Source organism: Giraffa tippelskirchi, chromosome 4 (assembly GCF_054371585.1).
Source record: "Giraffa tippelskirchi isolate mGirTip1 chromosome 4, T2T-mGirTip1v1.2.pri, whole genome shotgun sequence".
Taxonomy (NCBI): Eukaryota; Metazoa; Chordata; class Mammalia; order Artiodactyla; family Giraffidae; genus Giraffa; species Giraffa tippelskirchi.
The window spans coordinates 161520336-161544035 of record NC_137278.1 but is presented as its reverse complement, the minus strand read 5'-3'; the positions used below and the strand labels follow the sequence as shown (position 1 = coordinate 161544035).

General features: G+C 39.3%; 1 protein-coding gene and 1 long non-coding RNA gene across 6 annotated transcripts in view; one reads left to right on the top strand and one right to left on the bottom strand.

The window, feature by feature from the left end:
• Positions 1-2748: 2748 nt before the first annotated feature.
• On the bottom strand, positions 2749-3662 carry LOC145546977 (uncharacterized). The gene is made up of 2 exons (XR_014083427.1): positions 3597-3662; positions 2749-3395 (listed from the first exon to the last, which is right to left on the bottom strand). It is a non-coding gene; the product is annotated as an uncharacterized LOC145546977 (long non-coding RNA).
• ANKS1B (ankyrin repeat and sterile alpha motif domain containing 1B) overlaps positions 3203-23700 on the top strand; it is a 1049816-nt gene continuing 1029318 nt past the window's right edge. For all 5 annotated transcript variants that reach the window (XM_081595385.1, XM_081595384.1, XM_081595383.1 and 2 more), the window contains exon 1: positions 3203-4398. In XM_081595385.1, coding sequence (XP_081451511.1) covers positions 4265-4398 — 134 coding nt within the window. In that variant the 5' untranslated portion in view covers positions 3203-4264. The remainder of the gene's footprint in view (positions 4399-23700) is intronic.

Here is a 23700-nt window from a genome sequence, read left to right as displayed (position 1 = left end):
GGTGGTACTAGTGGTAAAGAATCTGCCTGCCAATGCAGGAGACATAAGAGATGCATGATCAATCCCTGGGTTGGGAAGATCCCCTGGAGAAGGGCATGGCAACCCACTCCAGTACTCTTGCCTGGAGAATCCAATGGGCAAAGGAGTCTCACGGGCTACATTCCCCAGGGTCGCAAGGAGTTGACATGACTGAAGCAATTTAGCACACACACATGAACTTTCATGCTACAATGGTGAGCTGAGTGTAGTGCGATAGTGCCCACAAACCTGAAGATATTTACTCTCTGGCCCTTTACCAAAAAAGTCTGTGACCCATGTGTAGGAGGGAGATAGAAATAGAGGATAGGGTGTAAGAATGAGGTAGGTTGAGACTAGCCCTTGAGAGAGATGAGATTCCAAAAGTGGATACTGTGTTCTTTGTGTCTTCTTAGACACCCCTCTGAGAGATTGCATAATAGGTTTATTGGGATGCTAGGCTAGCTCTTTTCCTCACTGGGAAATAAAAAGAGATGGTGAAAAATTATTTTTGGAATTTCAGGGGTTTCTTTCTGTGAGGAAACATAGTTTGGAGACAAGACTACATTTTTCAGTGGGCTGTGTACTGGGTCACCTGTAGGGAAGACAGCTTTTCAAAGGTAGAAGCACACAGGCAGGGGGTCTCTGAGAGAGGAGGAAGCTAATGATAGAATCAGCAGGATAGTGGTGGAGTGTTATGTGATGTGATGATCTTGTTGTTGTTAAGTCACTAAGTCGTGTCCAACTCTTTCGCAATCCCATGTACTGTAGCCCACCAGGCTCTTCTGTCCATGGGATTTCTCTGGCAAGAATACTAGAGGGAGTAGCCATTTCCTTCTTCAGGGGATCTTCCTGACCTAGGGATCAAACTTGCATCTTCTGCATTGCAGGCAGATTCTTTACTGCTGAGCCACCAGGGAAGCCTGTGATGATCTTGGAGGAGCTCTTATTTTTCCACATCAAATTTCCCTAGAGAGGAAAAAACTTCTGATAGATGATACTCTAATGTGATGCTCATTTGTTCCTTATGTCTACTCTCAGTTAGAACTTGGAGAAGATGGGTGATTGACATTCCATGGCCTTCAATACTTATAACCATAAATTTAGAAAGACTGCTAACATGCTTGATGTCTGGCTCTCCTCAGGAAGATAATGAAGGGCAAAATTTGTGCCATATAGGCATGAGGAGACAAATTTAAATAGAATGCAAAAGCTTAGAACTTGGTGTTCTATTCAGATGTCTAATATCTTCATAGCATTTTGTAGCCTGGAGCTGCTAACTTCTGTCCACAGCCTATCACAGTCCCAGTTACACAGAGTAACTATAGAGCTCAAGGTGGAGAGAAAGCAGATATTTTCCAAATCTACTCCCTAAATCACAGTTATCCTATCTTAGCTCAGTTGCTAACTTGATGCTATGTGACATTATCTTCTCCTCTTCCTCACTGTGGGCTCTAGGTTTGAGAGCTCAGTAGTTGAAGCGCACTGGCTTAGTTACCCCATGGCATGTGGAATATACCGGGACCAGGGATTGAACCCTGCAGGGAGTGTCCCCTGCATTACCAGGTAGATTCTTAACCACTGGACCACCAGGGAAGTCCATGGCCTTTTCAGATTTTTGGAAGAATGTTTTCACTTTTTGTTTGCATGTTAGTTCCCATGCAGTCAAGCCTTTGTCCTCTTCAACAAGAAACAATGATGTAACTACAAAGAGTTTGGAGTTGAAAACTGGCTTTGAGTATCATATACCACTAGAGTATATGAAACAGTGGAACTGACTCTTAGTAAATCATTACTAATGGTTTTCCCATTGGGGGTTAACCCTCTTGATCACTAACTCCGCCATGATTAACTGTTGTTGCTTGTCAAAACTGCGGGTTACTTTTAGCTCTGACCAACTGAATATTTACAGTATATTCTGGGAAAGATGTGTTTTGCTTAGGTGGCAACATTAGGAAAGTGGAAGAAGGATTTTTCCATGCCATTTTCAAAATGAAATTAATGGTTCCTTACCTCTTGTTTCTTTAACTAGTCTGCTAGTCCCAGTATGTCAGAGATCATATTATTATCATATATAATATCATCTTACTATTAAAACAGATTAAAAAACAAAAACCACTAGCTCAAAATCTACTTCCTATAGCCATAATATACCTAATACTTTGAGCCATTCAAATAAAATCTCAGAATAGTAAATTTCATTAAAAAATTTAAAATTACACTTGTTGCTTATCCCTGAATGTCTTTTAAGTTTTTTCCAATTATTTACTTAAAATTTCTGCCTGTAGCAGGCAGTCCTGTATTTGAGTCTTGGCTCACTTTCTAGCCCCATGATTTTGAGTTAATCAGCTCCCTCACCTTTAAAATAAAGATAAAAATGGTATCCATTTCATGGGATTGTTACAAGGTTGAGACAACAGATGAAAAACACTTAGAATAGTACCTGGTCCCTAGTAACTGCTCATGAAATGTCTTTGATCATTACTGTCTGTCCATTTAATTTTTTCATGGGGGCAGTAAGGTGCATTGGGAGGAACATGGGCTACTCACTGAGTCAGTTCTGTAGTACAATTCTTTCAGCCACTTACGTGCAGCATCTTGAGAAATTTAATTAAGGCTTTGACCCAATATTTCCTCATTACCAAAATGGATATATGGTAGTAATATCCAGTTCACTGAGTTGTGAGGAAAGTGCCTCTTACGTCCCTTTCCACCCAACTGATTATCAACAAGTTAACATTTATGAAGTTTATTCCAAGGGCAAGGCAAAGCACAGGGTGTTACAGGAAGTTTCAAAAGAAAATAAATGCGTGTTCTCCATCGCGGGCAAGGAGAGCAGCTAACAAAATCAAGCCAACCATACACAATGAATTGCTGATGAATATGCAAATTAAAGTGGGTCTCTAATCCGTGCTCATTTATATTTTTTCCCAGTGTGAATGTGGAGGAATTTTCAATGAGAGCCTTTTTCCTGGTATTTCCACAAGTCAGCAGATCCTCAAAGCCCAACTGAAATAGAGGGCTGATGAAAGACCCTAGAACAACTGCAACAGTCACAAACCATTCAGTGTCCAGGGCCACTGAAACTAAACTAAAACAAACCTCTTATTTCTAAGCAAGAGCAGGTCTCAGGCAGGTAAACGGAAGGAGGAAAAGCCGGTCAAGTCGCCTGGACACCGACACAAGCGGTGGCAGGAGGGCTTCTCCCCAGCATCACCGGCCTCGCATCCCGGTCATGGAGGATTTTCCTCACGCGTCGTGACTGACCCGAGGCGTGGCGCCGGCGGCCGCCGGGCTGAGGAGTCGCAGAGGCCCGGAGAACTCCAGTCCTCACACGGTTAAACCTCTCCCAAGGAGACTGGAGGAGGGAGGGTTCCCGCCTACGAAAACCGAGAGAATCTCGTCCCGGCGCCCCGCCCCCACCTCGTCCCCCCGCCCCCCGCGCCCCCGCGCCCCCCCTCCCCCGGACGGACTCACGGGCCGCACCTGCCGGTGCTCACACGCCCCCCGCGCCCCGCCGCCCCGCGCGCCAGGCCTCAGCGCGGCCGCTGGCGGCGGACTCGGGCGCCAGCACCCCCTACCAGAGCCCGGAGCCGCCTCCGCCACCACCGCCGCAGCCGCCGCCGCCTTCGGCACGCGCCCGCCGCAGCTCAGCCGCACCGCGCGGCCTCGGCGCGGGCCGCGGCCGCCGGAGCCGGAGCCGCCTCGCTCCTCTCCGCCGCGGGCCGTGGGCCGCGGCCCGCGGACGCCGCCGCCTTAACCGCCGAGCGGGCCAGGCGCAAAAGCTGAGGAGAACCGGGCCGGGGCGCGAGGGTGCGCGGGCCGCAGCCGCCACGGGCGTTCGCGGCGCTCGCGCTCAGGCGAGGACGGTCTCCGTCTCCTCCTCCTCAGTCCCCAGCATCCTCCTCCCGCTTCTCAAAAAGCATCCCCGGTCCCCACCCCCTGACACCCCACCCGCGGGAGCGAGGCCTCGGGAATTAAGGGGAGTGGCTGTGGAGGCGCGTCGCGGCTCCCAGCTCAGCCAGACCCTGTTCCAAGACATGGTCTGGTCCTCGTTGTAAAAGCTGCGCCCCGAAGAGGAGCGGAGAGTAGTGTTCCCGGCTGGGGGCTGCAGAGCTCTCTAGGGGCTGGAGCTCTGGCGTTATCTTAGGGTGGGGCGGGGAGGGCTCTGGATTTATGAGGAGTGGGGGTGGGCGGGGAGGAGGACCCGAAGAGGGAAAGGACTCTGAGAGGGAGTCGTTGAGAGACTATGGGGAAGGACCAGGAGCTCTTGGAAGCTGCTCGCACTGGAAATGTGGCTCTGGTGGAGAAACTCCTGTCTGGGAGGAAAGGAGGGATCCTGGGCAGTGGATCCGGACCCCTGCCCCTGTCTAACCTGCTAAGGTAAGGACCGGAACCGGTTCCGCGTTTGTACACCTCGCTATGCATTGTGATGAATACGTCCTTCCTCCTCACGGTTATTGCACCTGGTGGCTGCCAGCGACTCGTTCTTAAATTAGGTGGGAAAACAGAATGTGTGTTTGGAGAGGAGGCATAAACCTCCCTGTCAGATATATGCCTTAGATTCTTTGAGTAATTTTAAAATAGCCTTCCATCAATGCGTCAGTAGCTACTTTTCTGTGAGCTGTGGTGCAGAACTTGTACATGCACTAGCACTAGTGTTGCTGGAAGAATTTTTTGCGTCTCACCCGCTTTCCATCAATGTTTATTATATGTTTTCGGTTTCGAATCCAGCCTCCTGCCCGCACCGCACCCCCACCCTCCGCCGCCGTTCCCTTTTCGGCTATTTAAATGAAATTGGCAGAGAAGCTTTCGCGTGCATGCCATTATCCTGCAAAAGCCACAGCCCTTGGTTGCTGCTTCCCTTCTCTTGCAGAAGGCATTTGCTGTGCTGTGGGATATCATCCCACAAAATGAGGGGAGTGAACCTTCTGGTGAGATGTCATCAGTACAGGATGTGTGTATAACTTAATGAGGCAGGTTAGGCAGCCCCAGCAGTACTTTCAGTCACCTGGACATGGCTGAGTGAAACTTGGTTGTTGTATCTCAGGATGAAGAATGCCAGGTTGGGATTGGGAAAGTGTATATGGAATATAGTAGAGGCCTTTTAATGTGACGATGTCCCAGGTGAGACTTAATATTGCTTGGAGAATCTAACATGACTTAAAACACACACACACATACACACACAAGGTCTTTTTTTCAGCAGGGACTATCTTAGAAATAGCAGGGTTGATTTACATATTTGAAAAAACAGTTAATTTAAAAGTTGAATTGATGGGCAAATGAAATCAGTTGTGAGGGAGGAAGCCTGAAGAATATTCACTAGATAAAAGTCAAGGAAAGCTATTTAGTTTCTAAAATCATAGCTATTCAGTTTATCCTGGATGTTTTTGGAGGCATCAATCATCATTCACATCTTCACTCTAAAACATCTATTAAGTCTAACTCTATTTGTAAAAATTTTTTAAGCTCAAGTGATTTTCTTGGTTTTTAACAGTTTTAAAAACTGTTCTTTGCTGCTCTTGACAAATGCTTAATACAAACTTTTAGATGATGACATTGTGTTCTTTACACAAGTTTTCATGTGTTGTGGTGGTCAGATAATGCAGTTAGTTACAGTCTTGGCTAATAGGGTAAATGAGAACATTCCTGTTATGGTGAAATGAATTTAATTGGAAAATAGTTGATGGGATTGTAGAAAGTTCCACATATGATCATCTGTACTTGTTGACAGTGGCATTTTATTGGAATGATGGTTCGCTTCGGAACAATGAATATTTATGGGGCATTTTTTTCAGTAAGTCTTAAGAAGTGATGACTCTTGTGTGCACTCCTTGTTAAGTAATTTTCACTTTCAATCACAGGTAGACAGTTTGTACAAATTTCAGATTATAGATCTAGTAATTGCCCTTAGTCACAGGTAGTTTATACAGAAGCAATTTATTTGGGTATGTTTTAAATTGCAGGTGAAATAAATGTTTGCTATGGGGTCATATCAGTGATAAATATCATTATAGCTAGAAACTGATATCCTGAAAGAGGTTTCTAAAAATAATCAATTTCTTTGCAAAAACACTAAAGAATTCTTTGAGAGCAGGGAGAACTTCAGTTAATTTCTTTGAGATGAATGGTGTTTTAAAAAACTTATCTTTGTGATAGAACTTAAACATCTTTTAAATACCTTCTTAGTTGTGTCATTTTAAAAAGAGAACATAAATTTTAGGAATAGAATAGCAACTACTTAGTGTTGGTAAACATCAACTATAACATGAAAATTGTGACTATAATGTACTTCTTGAATGAGAGGTTTTCTCTTTTGCTGGTTTTGTCAGAGGTAGTAGTAGTAGCTCTGCAGTGAGAATATATATAGAAAACAAAACAAAAAACCTTAAAAATGTGTGTTCATTAGAGTAGTTTGAACCAAGTTGTAAAACAGCAAAATCAAAACCAATAACCTTTAAACTTGCATTTTTCTATATCATATTGAATAAACAACTAAAATAGTGCCTTTGAAGAAAATGAGAATTGAAATTATCTTCTTTGGGTGGTTCTTTACATAAAATGAAATTCCTAAGAAAGCACACTTTATTTAGTTGTCATTTTATTTCACAAATGATTGTCATCAAAAGCTTATTTACAAGATAATAGAAAATTATCCCTTTACCTTCAGACATAAAGACAGTTCAAAATTTTAAAATATTTTGGAATGAATTGTGGAATAGATTTGATACTCCCCTGCTCTACTTTTGGATGAGGAAATGGCTACCCCCTCCAGTACTCTTGCCTGGAGAATCTCATGGACAGAGGAGCCTGGCAAGCTATAGTCCTTGGGATCACAAAGAGTGGAACACAACTGAAGCGATTTAACATTGCCCTACTTTATTATTTGTGTTGTGTAATAATAGGCTCAGATCCTGTGCTAAATGTGTGTATCATCTCATTCAGTTCTTATGTCAACCTTAAGAGGATGGTCCTCATTTCTCAGATGATGGACTAAAGAGATAGGAAGATTAAGAACTTGCCCAAGATCACATAACTAGTAATGGCAAGGATTTTAAGTTTTGTGATTCAAATTTGCCTTACCTTGCTTTAAGTCTTATTCATTGAACCTGTTTTATTTGCAGAAGTTTAAAGTACATGGCCAATGTGTCTAATTTGAACACTTTTTTGGTAGGAATAATAATTTAAAAATACTTACATTCTTAAAAAAAGCAACTCATGACTGCCCTTTGAAGAATCAGTAGATACTCTTTCTGAAGATGCTTTTGATTATTTATTACCTACTAAGTGAGCAGTAGCTGTATAATGGGGAATCAGGTATGTTTGTTGACATTGTGATTTCAGCAAAAGTAAAAATGACCTTGAATAAATATGTTTCTAAGCCTCACTGTGCTCTTCTATGAAGTGGAAATAGTAAGAATACCTACCATATGGAGCTGTTGTAAGGATTAAATGGGGTATAGAAATTAATGCAAAGCATTTAGCATATTGGTATTCATCATTGTGCTGTGATTTCTCACAGAACTCTAGAATACTTGACTCTATTTCTTTTCTTTGTTATTTTTTCATTTTAGAAAGCTTTATTAGTAATCCATCCTTTCCCTTGAGCTGAAATCTTCCTTTCCTGAATGTCTACATTTTGTTTTAAGTTTTAAGTTTTGGAGCTTTCCAGAATAAATTTAATCTCAACTTCTGTGTATAACACTTTTAAGGTCTTAGTGCCTCCTCTTCCTACTTTATCAAGACTAAATATTTCCAATTCCTTATCACTTTGTTGACTATTTCTTAAGGCCTTAGGTTTCCCTGGTGGCTCAGGTGGTAAAGAATCTGGGGACCTGGAAATGCAGGGGACCTGGATTCGATCCCTGGGTCAGGAAGATCCCCTGGAGAAGGGAAGGGCTGCCCATTCTAGTATTCTGCCTGAAGAATTCCATGGACAGAGGAGCTTGGCAGGCTGTAGTCCATGGGGTCAGAAAGAATCTGACACAACTAAGTGACTAACACTTTGGCTTCACATGGTACTAGGAGTAAATTTCTTTTTTTTTTTTTTCAAGTTCCAATGCCTTGTTGTCTTTTCAGTTATTTATAAGAAAACAGACAGTATGTCAAAGAAGATATATACCTGCCAATGAACACAAAAATGTTCATCATCATGAATTAGTTATTGTTTAGTTGCTAAGTCATGGACAACTCTTTTGTGACCCCATGGACTGTAGCCTGCTAGGTTCCTTTGTCCATGGGATTTCCTAGGCAGGAATACTGAAGTGGGTTGCCATTTCCTTCAACAAGGAGTAAATTTCTATAGTAAGTTTTCCATTAGAATCACAGAATCTTCAAATACAAAGGAGTCTTTTCATCCAGTTTCTTACCTAGAGAATTTATCTGTAACACCCTTTTCCAGTTACTTATTGGAGTTCTGTTAAACCCTGCAATGGCTAGATCCATCCACTCTATTTTTTGATGGCTCTAATTACTTTAAATATTCATCTTTTATTGAGCTAAAATTCACCTCCTTGTAATTTCCAGCAGTTGGTACTAATTTGGCTTTATGGGTCAGTATAAAGTAGTTTAGTTTGCCAGGGCAGTTCTTTAGCTAATATTTAGCTATATTGTTTTCTTATGAATCTTCTATTTTTTCTAAGATTTTAACAACCAGTTGCTATGTGGTAATAGAGTATAGGTGTTAAGAATTTGGAGCTTTTCAGGTGGCTCAGTGGTAAAGAATCTGCATGCCAATGCAGGAGTCACAGGAGACGTGGGTTCAATCCCTGGGTGAGGAAGAACCCCTAGAGTAGGAAATGTTAACCCACTCCAGTATTCTTGCCTGGAAAATCCTATGGACAGGAGCCTGGTGGGCTATGGTCCATAGAATCACAAAAAGACAGACATGATTTAGTGACTGAGCATGTTAAGAGCTAACATTTTCATACTTCTTTCATATTCTCAAATTTTTCAATAACTCTCTTCAAAGATGGTGACCAGAAATGAAAAAAAAAATGCAATAGTTGTCATTTGACCAGTGTAGGATATAGCGGGACTTGATATATTTTGAATTTTTTAAAAAATTACAAAGCAATGTGTTTAGTACGATCCTTTTCTTTAACAAAGAATAAATGTGTGTGAACATTTATATTGTATGTTAAGAAGTCTGGAATGATAAGCACAAGAATGTAGTTATTGGGTTTCCCTGGTGGCTCAGACAGTAAAGAATCTTCCTGCAATGCAGGAGACCAGGGTTCGATCCCTAGGTTGGAAAAATCCTCTGGAGAAGGAATAGGATTATTTAGTGAGTGGCGGAATTGTGAGTGATCTTTATTTTTTGGCTTATCTGTATTTTCCCATATTTTAGAGTAAACATGTATTGTGGAATGAAAATGAAATAGCAGCTATTTAAAACATGATACAATGAAGTTATTACTTTCTTATTATTGATCTAAGACCTGCCTTAGTACAGGTCAAAATTTTATAAGCTGTATGGTGCCTTTGGCTCACATTGAGCAGATAGTCAATTAAAACTTTAACTTTTTTTTTTTTTTCCAGTGACATGTCAAGCCATTGTCATTGTTGTCAATGACTTGTCAACTTGTCATGGTTCCCCTGTCTGGTACTTGAAAAGAGTTGATTGAACTTAAATTATTCCTGTTATATTTAATCTTACCTACGTTAGCCTTTATTTTAATATATCTAGCTCTCTTGGCTCTTGAGTCTGTTTTCCAGTATATTAATGTCTCTTCTCTGCATCATATGTAGATTTAATAAGCATGTTTTCTATAACTGGTATTCAACAACTATGATATACTCCTAAAGAACTTCAAATTAGTATAAATTTGAAAGTGACCATCTTTATGCATGGTCATTCTACCAACATTGAAGCCACTTAATAGAACTGTTAGCCAGTTATTTCTCTCTAATGTATCTGTTTGAATATTATGAGGTATTTTATCCATTGCCTTTTGTATTCACATTATGTTCTGTTTATGCCATTCCTTTGATCTACCCCTGTAGTAGTAAGTCTATGTGTATGTGTGTGTTAGTCGCTCAGTCATGTCCAACTCATCATGACTCCATGGACTGTAGCCTGCCAGGCTCCTCTGTCCATGGAATTCTCCAGGCAAGAATAATGTAGTGGGTAGCCATTCCCTTCTCTTAAGGGATCTTCCCGACCCAGGGATCCAACCTACCTCTGCTGCATTGCAGGCAGATTCTTTACCCTCTGAGCCACCAGGGAAGCCTTCAGTTCAGTTCAGTTTAGTTCAGTCGCTCAGTTGTGTCTGACTCTTTGCGACCCCATGAATTGCAGCAGGCCTCCCTGTTCATCACCAACTCTTGGATTTACCCAAACTCATGTCCATCGAGTCAGTGATGCCATCCAGCCATATCATCCTCCGTCATCCCCTTCTCCTCCTGCCCCCAATCCTTCCCAGCATCAGGGTCTTTTCTAGTGAATCAACTCTTCGCATGAGGTGGCCAAAGTATTGGAGTTTCAGCTTCAACATCAGTCCTTCCAATGAACACCCAGGACTGATCTCCTTTAGGATGGACTGGTTGGATCTCCTTGCAGTTCAAGGGACTCTCAAGAGTCTTCTCCAACACCACAGTTCAAAAGCATCAATTCTTCGGCACTCAACTTTCTTCACCGTCCAACTCTCACATCCATACATGACTACTGGAAAAATCATAGTCTTGACTAGACGGACCTTTGTTGGCAAAGTAATGTCTCTGCTTTTTAATATGCTATCTAGGTTGGTCATAACTTTCCTTCCAAGGAGTAAGCGTCTTTTAATTTCATGGCTACAGTCACCATCTGCAGTGGTTTTGGAGCCCAAAAAAATAAAGTCTGACACTGTTTCCACTGTTTCCCCGTCTATTTCCCACGAAGTGATGAGACCAGATGCCATGATCTTAGTTTTCTGAATGTTGAGCTTTAAGCCAACTTTTTCACTCTCCTCTTTCACTTTCATCAAGAGGCTTTTTAGTTCCTCTTCACTTTCTGCCATAAGGGTGGTGTCATCTGCATATCTGATGTTACTGATATTTCTCCCGGCAATCTTGATTCCAGCTTGTGTTTCTTCCAGCCCAGCGTTCTCATGATGTACTCTGCATATAAGTTAAATAAGCAGCCTTGACATACTCCTTTTCCTATTTGGAACCAGTCTGTTGTTCCATGTCCAGTTCTAACTGTTGCTTCCTGACCTGCATACAGGTTTCTCAAGAGGCAGGTCAGGTGGTCTGATATTCCCATCTCTTTCAGAATTTTCCACAGTTTATTGTGATCCATACAGTCAAAGGCTTTGGCATAGTCAATAAAGCAGACATAGATGTTTTTCTGGAACTCTCTTGCTTTTTCGATGATCCAGCGAATGTTGGTAATTTGATCTCTGGTTCCTCTGCCTTTTCTAAAACCCGCTTGAACATCTGGAAGTTCACGGTTCACGTATTGCTGAAGCCTCGCTTGGAGAATTTTGAGCATTACTTTACTAGCGTGTGAGATGAGTGCAATTGTGCGGTAGTTTGAGCATTCTTTGGCATTGCCTTTCTTTGGGATTGGGATGAAAACTGACCTTTTCCAGTTCTGTGGCCACTGCTGAGTTTTCCAAATTTGCTGGCATATTGAGTACAGCACTTTCACAGCATCATCTTTCAGGATTTGAAATAGCTCAACTGAAATTCCATCACCTCCACTAGCTTTGTTCATAGTGATGCTTTCTAAGGCCCAGTTGACTTCACATTCCAGGATGTCTGGCTCTAGGTGAGTGATCACACCATCGTGATTATCTGGGTCATGAAGATCTTTTTTGTACAGTTCTTCTGTGTATTCTTGCCACCTCTTCTTAATATCTTCTGCTTCTGTTAGGTCCATACCATTTCTGTCCTTTTTCGAGCCCATCTTTGCATGAAATGTTCCCTTTGTATCTCTAATTTTCTTGAAGAGATCTCTAGTCTTTACCATTCTGTTGTTTTCCTCTATTTCTTTGCATTGATCGCTGAGGAAGTCTTTCTTATCTCTCCTTGCTATTCTTTGGAACTCTTCATTCAGATGGAAATATCTTTCCTTTTCTCCTTTGCTTTTCCCTTCTCTTCTTTTCACAGCTTTTTGTAAGGCCTCCTCAGCCTAGTGTGTCTATAAATTCCACCAAACTTAGGCTGCTTTGTTATAATTTGTTTCTGCTAGGGAACCATTGATGATGCCTAGTATTGTTGCAAATTCTTTCTACCCCTTTGCTTCTAATTCTTTTCGATCTGGATACTTAAACTCTTTTGAAGCAGCTAAATGTCTCTTGTGATCTCAGTCTTTCTGGAGCTTTGGTAAAATCTTAGCATTATTTGTTTATCCTTTCTGGGTTGAAAATTGTTCTCACTAGGGATAAGAGCAAGATAGAAGTTGGGACGAATCAGATTCTTAGTTTTGTTAGATGTTTTAGGGAATTCTCTTGTGGTCTAAAACCATCTACAGTTTTAATATGTCAGAGATTGAGATTATATTAGGTGTCATAGCAGTGAACTTCTATTTCTTCTTTCCTTTTTTTTAAACTTAGCTGAAAAGAACATTAGCCTTTTTCCAGGGCAAGTATATACTTCACTTCTGTGTTTGCTTTCAGTTTTACCTCTTACACCCTCTTTCATCCTTAAAAAAAAAAAAACTGAGCTCATCAGAGCTCATTAGAGTACTCAAATTGAATTTCCCTCCTTTTCTTCCTTCATATTATATATGAAATTTCATTTTATTTAACATATCTTTCATGAGATAGCTGCAAAGCCTTTTAAAATTTCACTCTTTGGCACGATTACCTTTTAATCTAAACAAAAATAATTCCCATTTGAACTGTGTTAAATTAATTCTTTTTTAGTCTAAATTAAGAATTATTTCTATTTTGATAAAGCAGTAAAAAAGTTTGTTAATAACTCACATTTACTTAATTTTCTTAATGCCTCAAAGAGTCATTACATAGAATACTATGTGAAGTATAGTTAGTAAATTCTTGTGAAACATAAGGAATCCAGTTCTCAAGACCTCCATGTGAAGAAGTATATCAGTAAGAACTGAGGGAAAAGTATTCTTGTCACCAAAGATATGTAAACCAGACAGCTCATAAGTTTTTCAAATTCAGGATTCAATTCATAAAGTTTTTGGTGATAGATACAAGGAGATAGAATGCACCTTGGAAGTATTGTAATTTTCAACTATTTGGGCAGCTGTGGCTGTTGAGATTCTAATATACGATACTCACTTCTAGGGAAGCTGTATTGGTTAAATGGAATAAATCACAAATAGAGCAGTTAAACTGCACGAAAATATTATATCTATAAAAATAGTCAAGTTGCAAGTGGGTTATCTATTTTAGATAGTAATGATGTTTGAAGCGGTGATTGCACCATTCTGTTCAGGGAGCTGTGTCTGCCTGAGTGAACAGTGCCAGCTGCATGATGGGGAGTGAGGAGAGAGGAGAGGGAATTTTGGTATTGACCTCTTTCTCAACTAAAGGGTTTTCAGCTCCCTCTTCAGAACTTTGAGGATGTTGTGTAGCAGGGAATTAGGACAACCAGCTGGTGACTACTCAACCTCTGTTTTTACATTGCTCGATTTGTAGTGCATCTCAGTGGTTTCTTACAGTCACAGAAGAGTGAAGTAGGTCTCCACTGACATTAATGCAGGAGTTTACAGTATTCAGTAGTGTGCCTACTGACCTTAGCAATTTAACCTCTCAGGTGACAGTAAACAGAATTTTATTAGCTCAGTTGTGTACTGAAATAATTTATTTCATTATGCATTTGAGGTAATTTTGGAAAATTCTTTCAAAGTCTATTACAGAACATTCTTCCTGAGTATTTAAGTAGAAATGGAAGCTGACTATAATTCAATCATGGGTTAGAAAAGATTAATTTCAGCCTACAGAATCTGAAGCTATTTAAGGTTTAATACATTTTAGTGTGTCTTTGGTTTCCATTTCAAACATATTTCAGCATAGTTTTAATTAATTGAAATATGAGTTTTGGTTATTTCATTTTATGTTGATATGAGAGATTATCTCATGTTTGAAAAAGCAGGAGTTTACCCAGAAGACATATCTGTGTGCCAGTTCTTTCTCTCGTATGTGATGACATGGTCGTGTAAACCATATGGCAGCCCAGGGCACAATGCCAGTTCACAGCCCAGTGCATTTTCTTGTGTAATGCAGATTTAAGAACTCTTCTTAGAGTCCAGTTTTCCTTTGTGTCAGTAGCACATTTGTGTTAAACCTGGGTGAGGCTTGCAATTTTTGAGGATGAGTCAGAATATATGATCAAAAGATAAATTTTATTTTCCTCATTTCCTTCTGTTGTAATCTCCAAAGTTCATCTCTGAAAGTTTTTCTTATAGGTAATACTTTATTATCTAACAGCACATCCTTATGAATCTGTAAAATGAATTTTGGCTCAGTTGTGCTATAGAATTATTTGGGTTCTATTGTGTTGTGAGAGCAGCTTTATTTAAAGCAGTTAATTACTTCTAGTTAACTGAGCTGAAACAATCGGTGTAAACTTGTCGCCATCAAATTGGATCATCTCTTGATTGATGGTTGTGGACATAAACAGCCAACCTCATTTCTTGCTGCCTGCTTGATATTTCTGTTTCCTCCACCACCTTTCTTCTAACACTTCCGGCTCAAATTTCTTTCTCTTTAGAAAGAAAGCCTCTTCTCTATTGTAATTAGCACAAATTCAGCCTGCCTCTAGTTTTTGTGTCAACTGTCCCTCTCCAAGGGTCGCAGGTTTTGTGTGAGGAGTAGAGCTGGAATGAGCTGTGCATAGTGAGATGTAGATTAAGAACAAAATTGAACCTTCAAAATTCTGGAGCTTACCGAGTTTGCTTTCATCATCTCTAGTTTCCTTCATATGTCAGCGTTAATTTCTTCTCTCACCTCACAGACTCTGTGTCCGTGTGTCTTTCCTAACCTTCCCCTACCACCAACAACTATTTGTGGGTGCTGACAATTCATACTGAAGTATGATTGACTGTAAAGGCTTTTAGGAAGAGGAAGCTCTTTTAGTACTTTCATTTAAAGAGGAAACAACTGCTGCTGCTGCTGCTAAGTCGCTTCAGTTGTGTCCAACTCTGTGAGACCCCATAGACGGCAGCCCACCAGGCTCCTCTGTCCCTGGGATTCTCCAGGCAAGAATACTGGAGTGGGTTTCCATTTCCTTCTCCAAAAGAGGAAAAAAAACTTTAGGACAAAATGCTAAAGCTGTGAAGCTCTAATGGCAGAGTTGGTGGAGTGGATTTTTTCAGAATGGGTTGGATAAAGGTGGTCATTTATCCTTTCTTCTTACAAGGCTAGTGCTGTAGAAGGGGAAAGGGATTTGATTGAAGAGAAATAAGATAGCATAGGGCCAGTGCTGGAAAAGCCTTTTTTTTTGCTACCAAATTAGTCCCTAGAACTTTTTATTGGATATCTGTTATATTATATACTCATCTTAGGTATCAGCATGTGGTATATTTTTTGCCTGTTTTCAGAAGTTATTCCTTAGGTGTTTTTATTTATTATGACAAAGATATAGACTATGATTGTATAAGAGCTTTAGTGTCTAATATGGTTTGACATTCAAATTCTTTTACATCCATTTTCTTATTAAAATAAATTCATATTGTAAGCTTATTCAATATGTAGGTTTTTTTCAAAAACCTATGTTTCATTGTTGGGGAGGTGTTTGAAGTTCTGACCCATGCATCCCAATTAGCATTCTTCCACACTAAACTTTTCTTTTCTTTTTGTCTTTTACCACCAAATTACTCTTCAGCCACTTTGAATCCTTGTTTGATACCTGTAGTTACTACTCTGGATTTGAACTGTTTTATATAGCATCTAAATATGCTAAATATAGTTTCTTAGTGTTTTGAAGATACTAAAAAACTGCTGTATTAACTTACAGAATTATCCTTGTTTTGTATAAATATTTTGCTGCTATTATGAAGGCATGGGAGTGAATGGGAGTGTGTTTGGGAGGAGCTGCAGGAATAATGCTGAGATGTTCTTTGGCATGGTAAACTCTCCAGTGGTGGTATAGTGTATAACAGAGTTTTTTCTGTTGGTTTGCTTTGGCTAGTGACAGAGTGTTCTGTTTCTCTGTATTTCATAGAGACTTTGGAGACATAATGGAAGTGAAGAATTATGAACAAGTACTTGTAAAATAATGGGAGAATATTAACAAAAAGTTAATACACTGTAATGTATGCTGTAATGAAAGTCTCAAACAATGCTTCAGGAATGACAGGAGGAAGAAGGATATACCTTTAATCTGTTGGAGGAGTGAGTAGTCAGGGTAAACTTCAGAGAGGAGATGATTCTTAAATCTTGTTGAATGAGTAGGATTTTGTTAGGCTGACAATTTTGGGGAAGGATAATTCAGGCAAAAAGAACAGTATATTTAATAATTTGCATAAAAATGTAAAATATATGTAATTTGGGGTATTAGAAGTAGTTTGTTATAGAGCATGGATATGAAGTAAGTTTGGAGATTGAAGTACTTGTGTACTGCCCTTAAGAGTTGAATTTTAAATCTGAAGGCCATGAAGATTCATTGGCTCTTTGTTTGAAATTTTGATATGTTGCTTAATCATTTATAATAGCATGACAGTGTTTCAAAAAATTGAGTATAAGAAAAAAATTGTCCCAATACTATTGCTAAAATAACTTTTTATATGTCTGTTTAATGTGGTTGTTATTAGAGTATACAGTTTGAATCCTAAATTTTTCACTTAATAATATATCAAACTTTTTAGTGTTATTATAAAGTCTTCATGATCATATTTCTAATTGCACAGTAGTGTTCCATTTAATGCAGACTTTTCATGGACCCCTTCCATCACAATTATTCCTGGTTGTTTGTTCAAAATAGTGCATTTCCTTTTCTCATCTCAAACTTACTAGGTCAGAATTTTTGAGTATAGGGTCTAGGAATATACATTTTACAAAGCTTCCTTAGTTTGTTATGTACTCTATAAAGTATGAGAACCACTGATCTGGTGATGTGTATACCCATTACTGAAATATTCCCTTAATACTAGATTTTAGTTTACTTGTTATTTTTATAAATGATATTATGATGAACATTGTTACACAAATTACCTTTTTCATAAAATTATATTCATAACATCTTTTTATTTTGTACTAGGGTATAGTCAGTTAACAATGTTGTGATAGTTTCAGATGAGCAGCAAAGGGACTGAAATATTGTATGATATCCCTTATATGTGGAATCTAAAAGGAAATGATACAAATAAACTTACAAAACAGAAACAGACTTAGAGAACAAACTTATGGTTGTCGGGGCGGGGGGGCAGCAGGGAGGAGTGAGGGGAAGGGATAGTTTGGGATGGACTAGTCCGTTAACATACATTTCTAGAAGTGGAATAATTATTCTGAAAGGTATTTATTTTTAACTCCATATTTATATATGGGATTAAAGAGCAGAAAAATTGAATAACTTGCCCAATGTTACAAAGCTAGTAAGTGACAGATCCAAGATTCAAATTCAGGTCTTTCTGATCCCAGATGTATGGATGTGAGAGTTGGACGGTGAAGAAAGCTGAGCACCACAGAATTGATGCTTTTGAACTGTGGTGTTGGAGAAGACTCTTACGAGTCCCTTGGACTGCAAGGAGATCCAGTCAATCCATCCTAAAAGAGATCAATCCTGGGTGTTCATTGGAAGGACTGATGTTGAAGCTGAAACTCCAATACTTTGGCCACCTCATGCGAAGAGTTGACTCATTGGAAAAGACCCTGATGCTGGGAAGGATTGGGGGCAGGAGGAGAAGGGGACGACAGAGGATGAGATGGTTGGATGGCATCACCAACTCGATGGACATGGGTTTGGGTAGACTCTGGGAGTTGGTGATGGACAGAGAGGCCTGACGTGCTGCAGTTCATGGGGTCGCAAAGAGTCAGACACGACTGAGCGACTGAACTGAACTGAACTGAACTGATCCCAGATATCTTTTTTTGTGACACATTACTTCCCTGTTTCATAGGGATCAATGTATATCCTTGGTTAAAATGTGAAAATACCAATATGATTCCATTATGTAAATAGAAAGTATATTTTCTGCAAATTTATATAGTAATGTATTTCAGATCCTGCATAGTTCTCATTAATTTTGCTTTTGTTCATCATACAGTTTCATATTATAGGCACTATTTTGCTTTGCATTTGTTTCTTTTTTTATTTACTAAGTTACTGTGCTGCGTGACATGCAGGATCTTAGTTCCCCGACCAGGGATCAAACCCGTGTCACCTGAAGTGGAAGCATGGACTTTCCTGGACTGGACCACCAGGGAAGTCCTACATTTCTTTCTTTTTTTTTTTTTAAATAAGATTTATTCATTTTGGCTGTGCTGGCTCTCCCTTGCTGTACATGGGCCTTCTCCAGTTGCAGCAAGTGGGTGTGGGAGCGTACTCTCTGTTGCAGTGCAGAGTGCAAGGGTGCCTCATCGTGGTGGCTTCTCTTGTTGCAGAGCATGGGCTGTAAGCCTGCAGGCTTCAGTAGCTGCTGCTGGCAGGCTCTAAAGCACTGGCTCAGTAGTTGTGGCGCATAGGCTCAGTTGTTCCGTGGCATGTGGGATATTCCTGGACCAGGGATCGAACCCACGTCCTGAACTGGCAGCAGATTCTTAACCACTGGTCCACCAGGGAACTCCTAAATTTATTTCTTGATGGCACATAAATAGACTGAATTCAGTGTTGAACTAGTTAAAGATGTTTTAAAATATTCCTTTGTCAGTTGTTATTTTCACATTAAACAGGGTGGAATTGTTTTATCCAAAATTTCTTAACACTTGATGTTATATTACTTCCTTTGTCTTCAAAGATGGTCTAATAACTTGTCTACCCCATGTCTTCAGATGGGGGTGACTTATATCTCCTTTTTTCTTCCCTTGTATAAAAGAAGGAAAATTGAGTATTCTCCGTAGTCCTCACTTAATAAACTTTATAATTTATCTCTTTCAAGCTGGTAAATCTGAGCTCATTAACAACTCAGGGACCTCATCAAATCTAGTATTAGGCTGTGTAGAAAAACCAAGGAACCTGGACAGTTTATTCTCAGGACCTTCACCTCCCTTCTTTTTGTTCACCTCTTTCCTTTTTTAGAGCCTTTCTTCCTATCTTGGTTCTGAGGCATTCTTTGGCTTCCTTTATCTGAAACTCAGAACTCTCATTCAGTTTTATCCTATACCAAAAAAAGTTTCCTATATTGCATTTTATACCTTTGTGCCTTAGATCTCCATTTTCAAAAACAATAAATGGTGCAGTAGAAAGAAGCAGCAAGACATAATGGAAAAAATCTGAATCTTGAGTGTGAATGAAAACTCTGCCATTGAATGGATTCTTGGCCCCTGGCAAGTTATTTCACTTCTTTGGGCTTCAGTCTCCTTATTTATAAAGTTGCAATGGTAATACTTATCTTGTAGAGTTGCAAGAAGTAAAGATCATTTATATAAAGTACCTAGCACAGTGGTTCTTTTGTTATGATTATTATTACTAACATTAATGGCTGTGCAGGGAATAATTATATAGATTTCCAAGTATCTGTGTTTGAATGGGGACTCTGGGATATTTGCATTATAATATGTAACTTCTTAGGGACTTTGTCTTAGCCTAAATCTTTAATGGTATAGGCACCAAGATAGGCTATTAAGGATGCTGATTTGTCTGATCTTCTTGATTGCAGAAATAGGGATTACTTTTTCCTGCCTACGTTTAGGGTTGGTCCTGATCACCAAAGATTTAGCCTTTGTTCTTACCTTCTACGTTTCTTACAAAGCTAATTTCAACAGAAAGAGATTATTTTCCGTTGGAAATGTATGTGCTCAGTCGCTCAGTCATATCCGGCTCTTTGTAACCCTATGGACTATAGCCCGCCAGTCTCCTCTGTCCATGGAATTTTCCAGGCAAGAATACTAGAGTAAGTTGCCATTTCCTTCTCCAGGGGATCATCCTGACCCACGGATTGAATCCACGTCTCCTGCATTGGCAGGTGGATTCTCTACCAGTGAGCCACCAGGGAACCTGGAGTTGTATATACTCTGCTGTAATCTATGTTGTTAATGGGTTCCTAATAAGCCTATCATTAATATTTTCCTTATCTTTCTTTTTAAAACTTCACTGACTAATATTTTGAGAGTGTGTACTATGTATTTAAGGTGATAATCGTGCTTTGAAAGATAGAAAATAGACTTCTCTTTAGGCCCTTACAAAAATTGCATACATATGACCATAGCTAACTATATAGTGATTTCTAATTTTACTAAGGTCTGAATAAATTCAGCTTTTTCTTTGGAATAGTCCAGTGTCAGCATTTGGCTCCCATCCTCCATTACATATCAGTGTATGATCTAAATCTGATCATAAATAAGGTTTACGTAATCCTTTAATGGGTGAAGATAGAACTATATACTCTCAAATATTTTTCTTTAAAAAATTTAAAAATAATCAAACACTTGTAGAAAATTTGGAAATATAATTCAAAGAGCTATTTTTCTGAACCATTTGGGAGTAAGTTGCCAAACTAATGTACTGGTACCCCAAAATACCTTAGTTTGTATTTAGTTATTTCCTAAAGACAAGGATATTTCCATATACAACCACAGTGTGCTCAGTTGCTCAGTCGTGTTCCACTCTTTGTGGCCTCATGGACTGTAGCCCGCCAGGCTTCTCTGTCCATGGAATTTTCCAGGCAAGAATACTGGAATAGGTTGCCATTTCCTGCTCCAGGGAATCTTCCCAACTGAGGGATCAAACCATGTCTCTTGCGTCTCCTGCTTTGGCAGGTGGATTTTTTTTTTTTTTAATCATTTATGCCACCTGGAAAGCCCACGACCACAATGTATCCGCTAAATCAGGAAATAACCACTGGCTCCCACTCAGATTTTGGCAGTTGTGCCAGTTGTATGCATCACTTGGAATCCAGTTCAAAATCACCCATTACATTTAGTTGTAATGCCTCTTTAATCATCTTCTCTAGGGTACAGTTTCTCAATCTTCCCTTGACTTTTATGACCTTGATATTTTTCGAAGACCATAGGCCAGTTATTTTATAAAATGAGCCTCAATTTTGGTGTTCCTGATGTTTTCTTATACATTTTGGTAAGAATTTTACAGAGGGATGGTGTGTTCTTTTCGTTGCATCCTATCAGATGGTATGTGATTTTGATTTCATTGTATTGCTGATAATATTTTCTTTAATCATTTGCTTATGCTAGTATCTTTCAGACTTTTGTATATACAATTATTCTTTTTCCCTTTGTAAAATCTGTTTTGTGGGGAGATATCTTTAAACTATGTGAATATCCCATTCTTCATCAAGCTTTCTTTTATTCATTTATTTATTTACAGGCATACCTCAGAGGTACTGTGGGTTTAGTTCCAGATCACTACAGTAAAGCAAGTGATGTGAATTTGTTGGTTTTCCAATGCATATATAAGTTATGTTTACAATATACTATATAGTCTGCTAAGTATGCAATAGCATTTTGTCTGAAAAACAGTGTACATAACATTTATTTAAAAATATTTTATTGCTAAAAGTGCTAAACAGCGTCTAAGCCTACAGCAAGTTGTAATCTTTTTGCTGGTGGAGGGTCTTGCTTCGATGTTGATGACTGCTGACTGATCAGGGTGGTGGCTACTGAAGGTTGGGGTGGCTATGGCAATTTCCTAAAATAATAAAATGAAGTTTGCCACATCAAGTGACTCTTCCTTTCATGGATAATTTTTCTGTAGCATGCAATACTATTTCGTATTTTACCCACAATAGAGCTTCTTTCAAAACTGGAGTCAGTCTTTTCAAAACCTGTGGCTTCTTTAGCAACTATGTTTGTGTAATATTCTAAATCCTCTGTTGTAGTTTCAACAGTCTTCAAATCACTTTAACCAGGAGTAGATTCTATCTCAAGAACTACTTTATTTTCTGTTCCATGAGGAGAAATTTCTCATCTGTTCAAGGTTTGTCATGAGATTGCAGCAATTCAGTCACATCTTTAGGCTCCACTTCCCTGTCTAGTTCTGTTGCCATTTCTGCCACATCTGCAGTTACTTCCTTCCCTGGAGTCTTGAATCCTTCAGTAATCTCTGAGGGTTGGAATTCAAATTCTTCCAAATTCCTATTCCAGTTGATATTTGACTTATTTCCATGAATCAAGAATGTTCTTAATGGCATCCAGAAGAATGAATCCGTTCCAGAAGGTTTTCAGTTAACTTTGCCAAGGTCTATAGATCTATCTGTCTATGGCAGCTATAGCCTTACAAAATATATTTCTTAAATAATAAGACTTTAAAGTTGAAACTACTCCTTCATCTGTGGACTGCAGAATGGATGTTGTGTTAGTAAGTGTGAAAACAGTATTAATCTCATTGTATATCTCCATCAGAGTTCTTGGGTGACCAGGTGTTTTGTCATTGAGCAGTAATATTTGGAGAGGAATATTTTTCCTGAGCAGTAGGCCTCAACAGTTGGCTTAAAATATTCAGTAAACTGTGTTGTGAACAGATGTGCTGTCATCCGGGCTTTCTTGTTCCATTTATAGAGCATAGACAGAATAGCTTTAGCATAATTCTTAAGGGCCTTAGGATTTTTAGAATGGTAAGTGAGCATTGGCTTCATTTTTATTTTTAATTATTTTTAAAATTGAAGTATAGTTGATTTACAGTTGGCTTCAGTTTAAAGCCACCAGCTGCATTAGCTCCTGACAAGAGAGTCAGCCAGTCCTTTGAAGCTTTGAAGTCAGACGTTGACTTCTTCTCTCTAGCTGTGAAAATCTAAGATGGCATTGTCTTCTAATATAAGATTTTTCTACATTGAAAAATCTGTTGGCCGGTGCACTGGGATGACCCTGAGGGATGGGTTGAGGAGGGAGGTGGGAGAGGGGTTCAGGATGGGGGACACATGTACACCCATGGCTGATTCATGTGAATGTATGGCAAAAACCACTACAATATTGTATAGTAATTAGCCTCCAATTAAAATAATTAATTTACAAAAAAAAATCTGTTGTGTAGTGTAGCCACTTTCATTAGTTATCTAAGTTAGATTTTCTGGGTAACTTGCTACAGCTTCTGCGTTAGCACTTGCCACTTCATCTTGCACTTTTATGTGATGGAGATGGCTTCTTTCCTTAAACCTCATGAACCAACTTCTTCTGGCTTCAGACTTTTCTTCTGCAATTTCCTCACCTCTCTCTCAGCCTTTACTTGCTCTGGATTAGGCTTTGGTTAAAGCAAACGTTGTGGCTCATTTGATCTGTCTAGACCACTTAAACTTTCTTATTAGGGATAAGGCTGTTTTGCTTTCTTATTGTTTGTGTGTTCACTAGAATGGAACTTTAAATTTCCTTCAAGAATTTTTATTTTGCATTCACAACTTGGTTAGCTGTTTGGCTTCAGATTCCTAGCTTTCAGTCTATCTCAGCTTTTGACATATCTAAGCTTTTCACTAAACTTAATCATTTCTAGCTTTTGATTTAAAGTAAGAGACTTGTGACTCTTCGTTTCACTTGAACACTTAGAGGCCATTCTAGGGTTATTGATTGGTCTAATTTCAAGATTGTTGTGTCTCAGAGAATAGGGAGGCCCAAGGAGAGGGAGATGGGAATGGCCAGTTGGGAAGCAGTCAGAACATACACAAGATTTATCTGTTTAGTTTGCCGT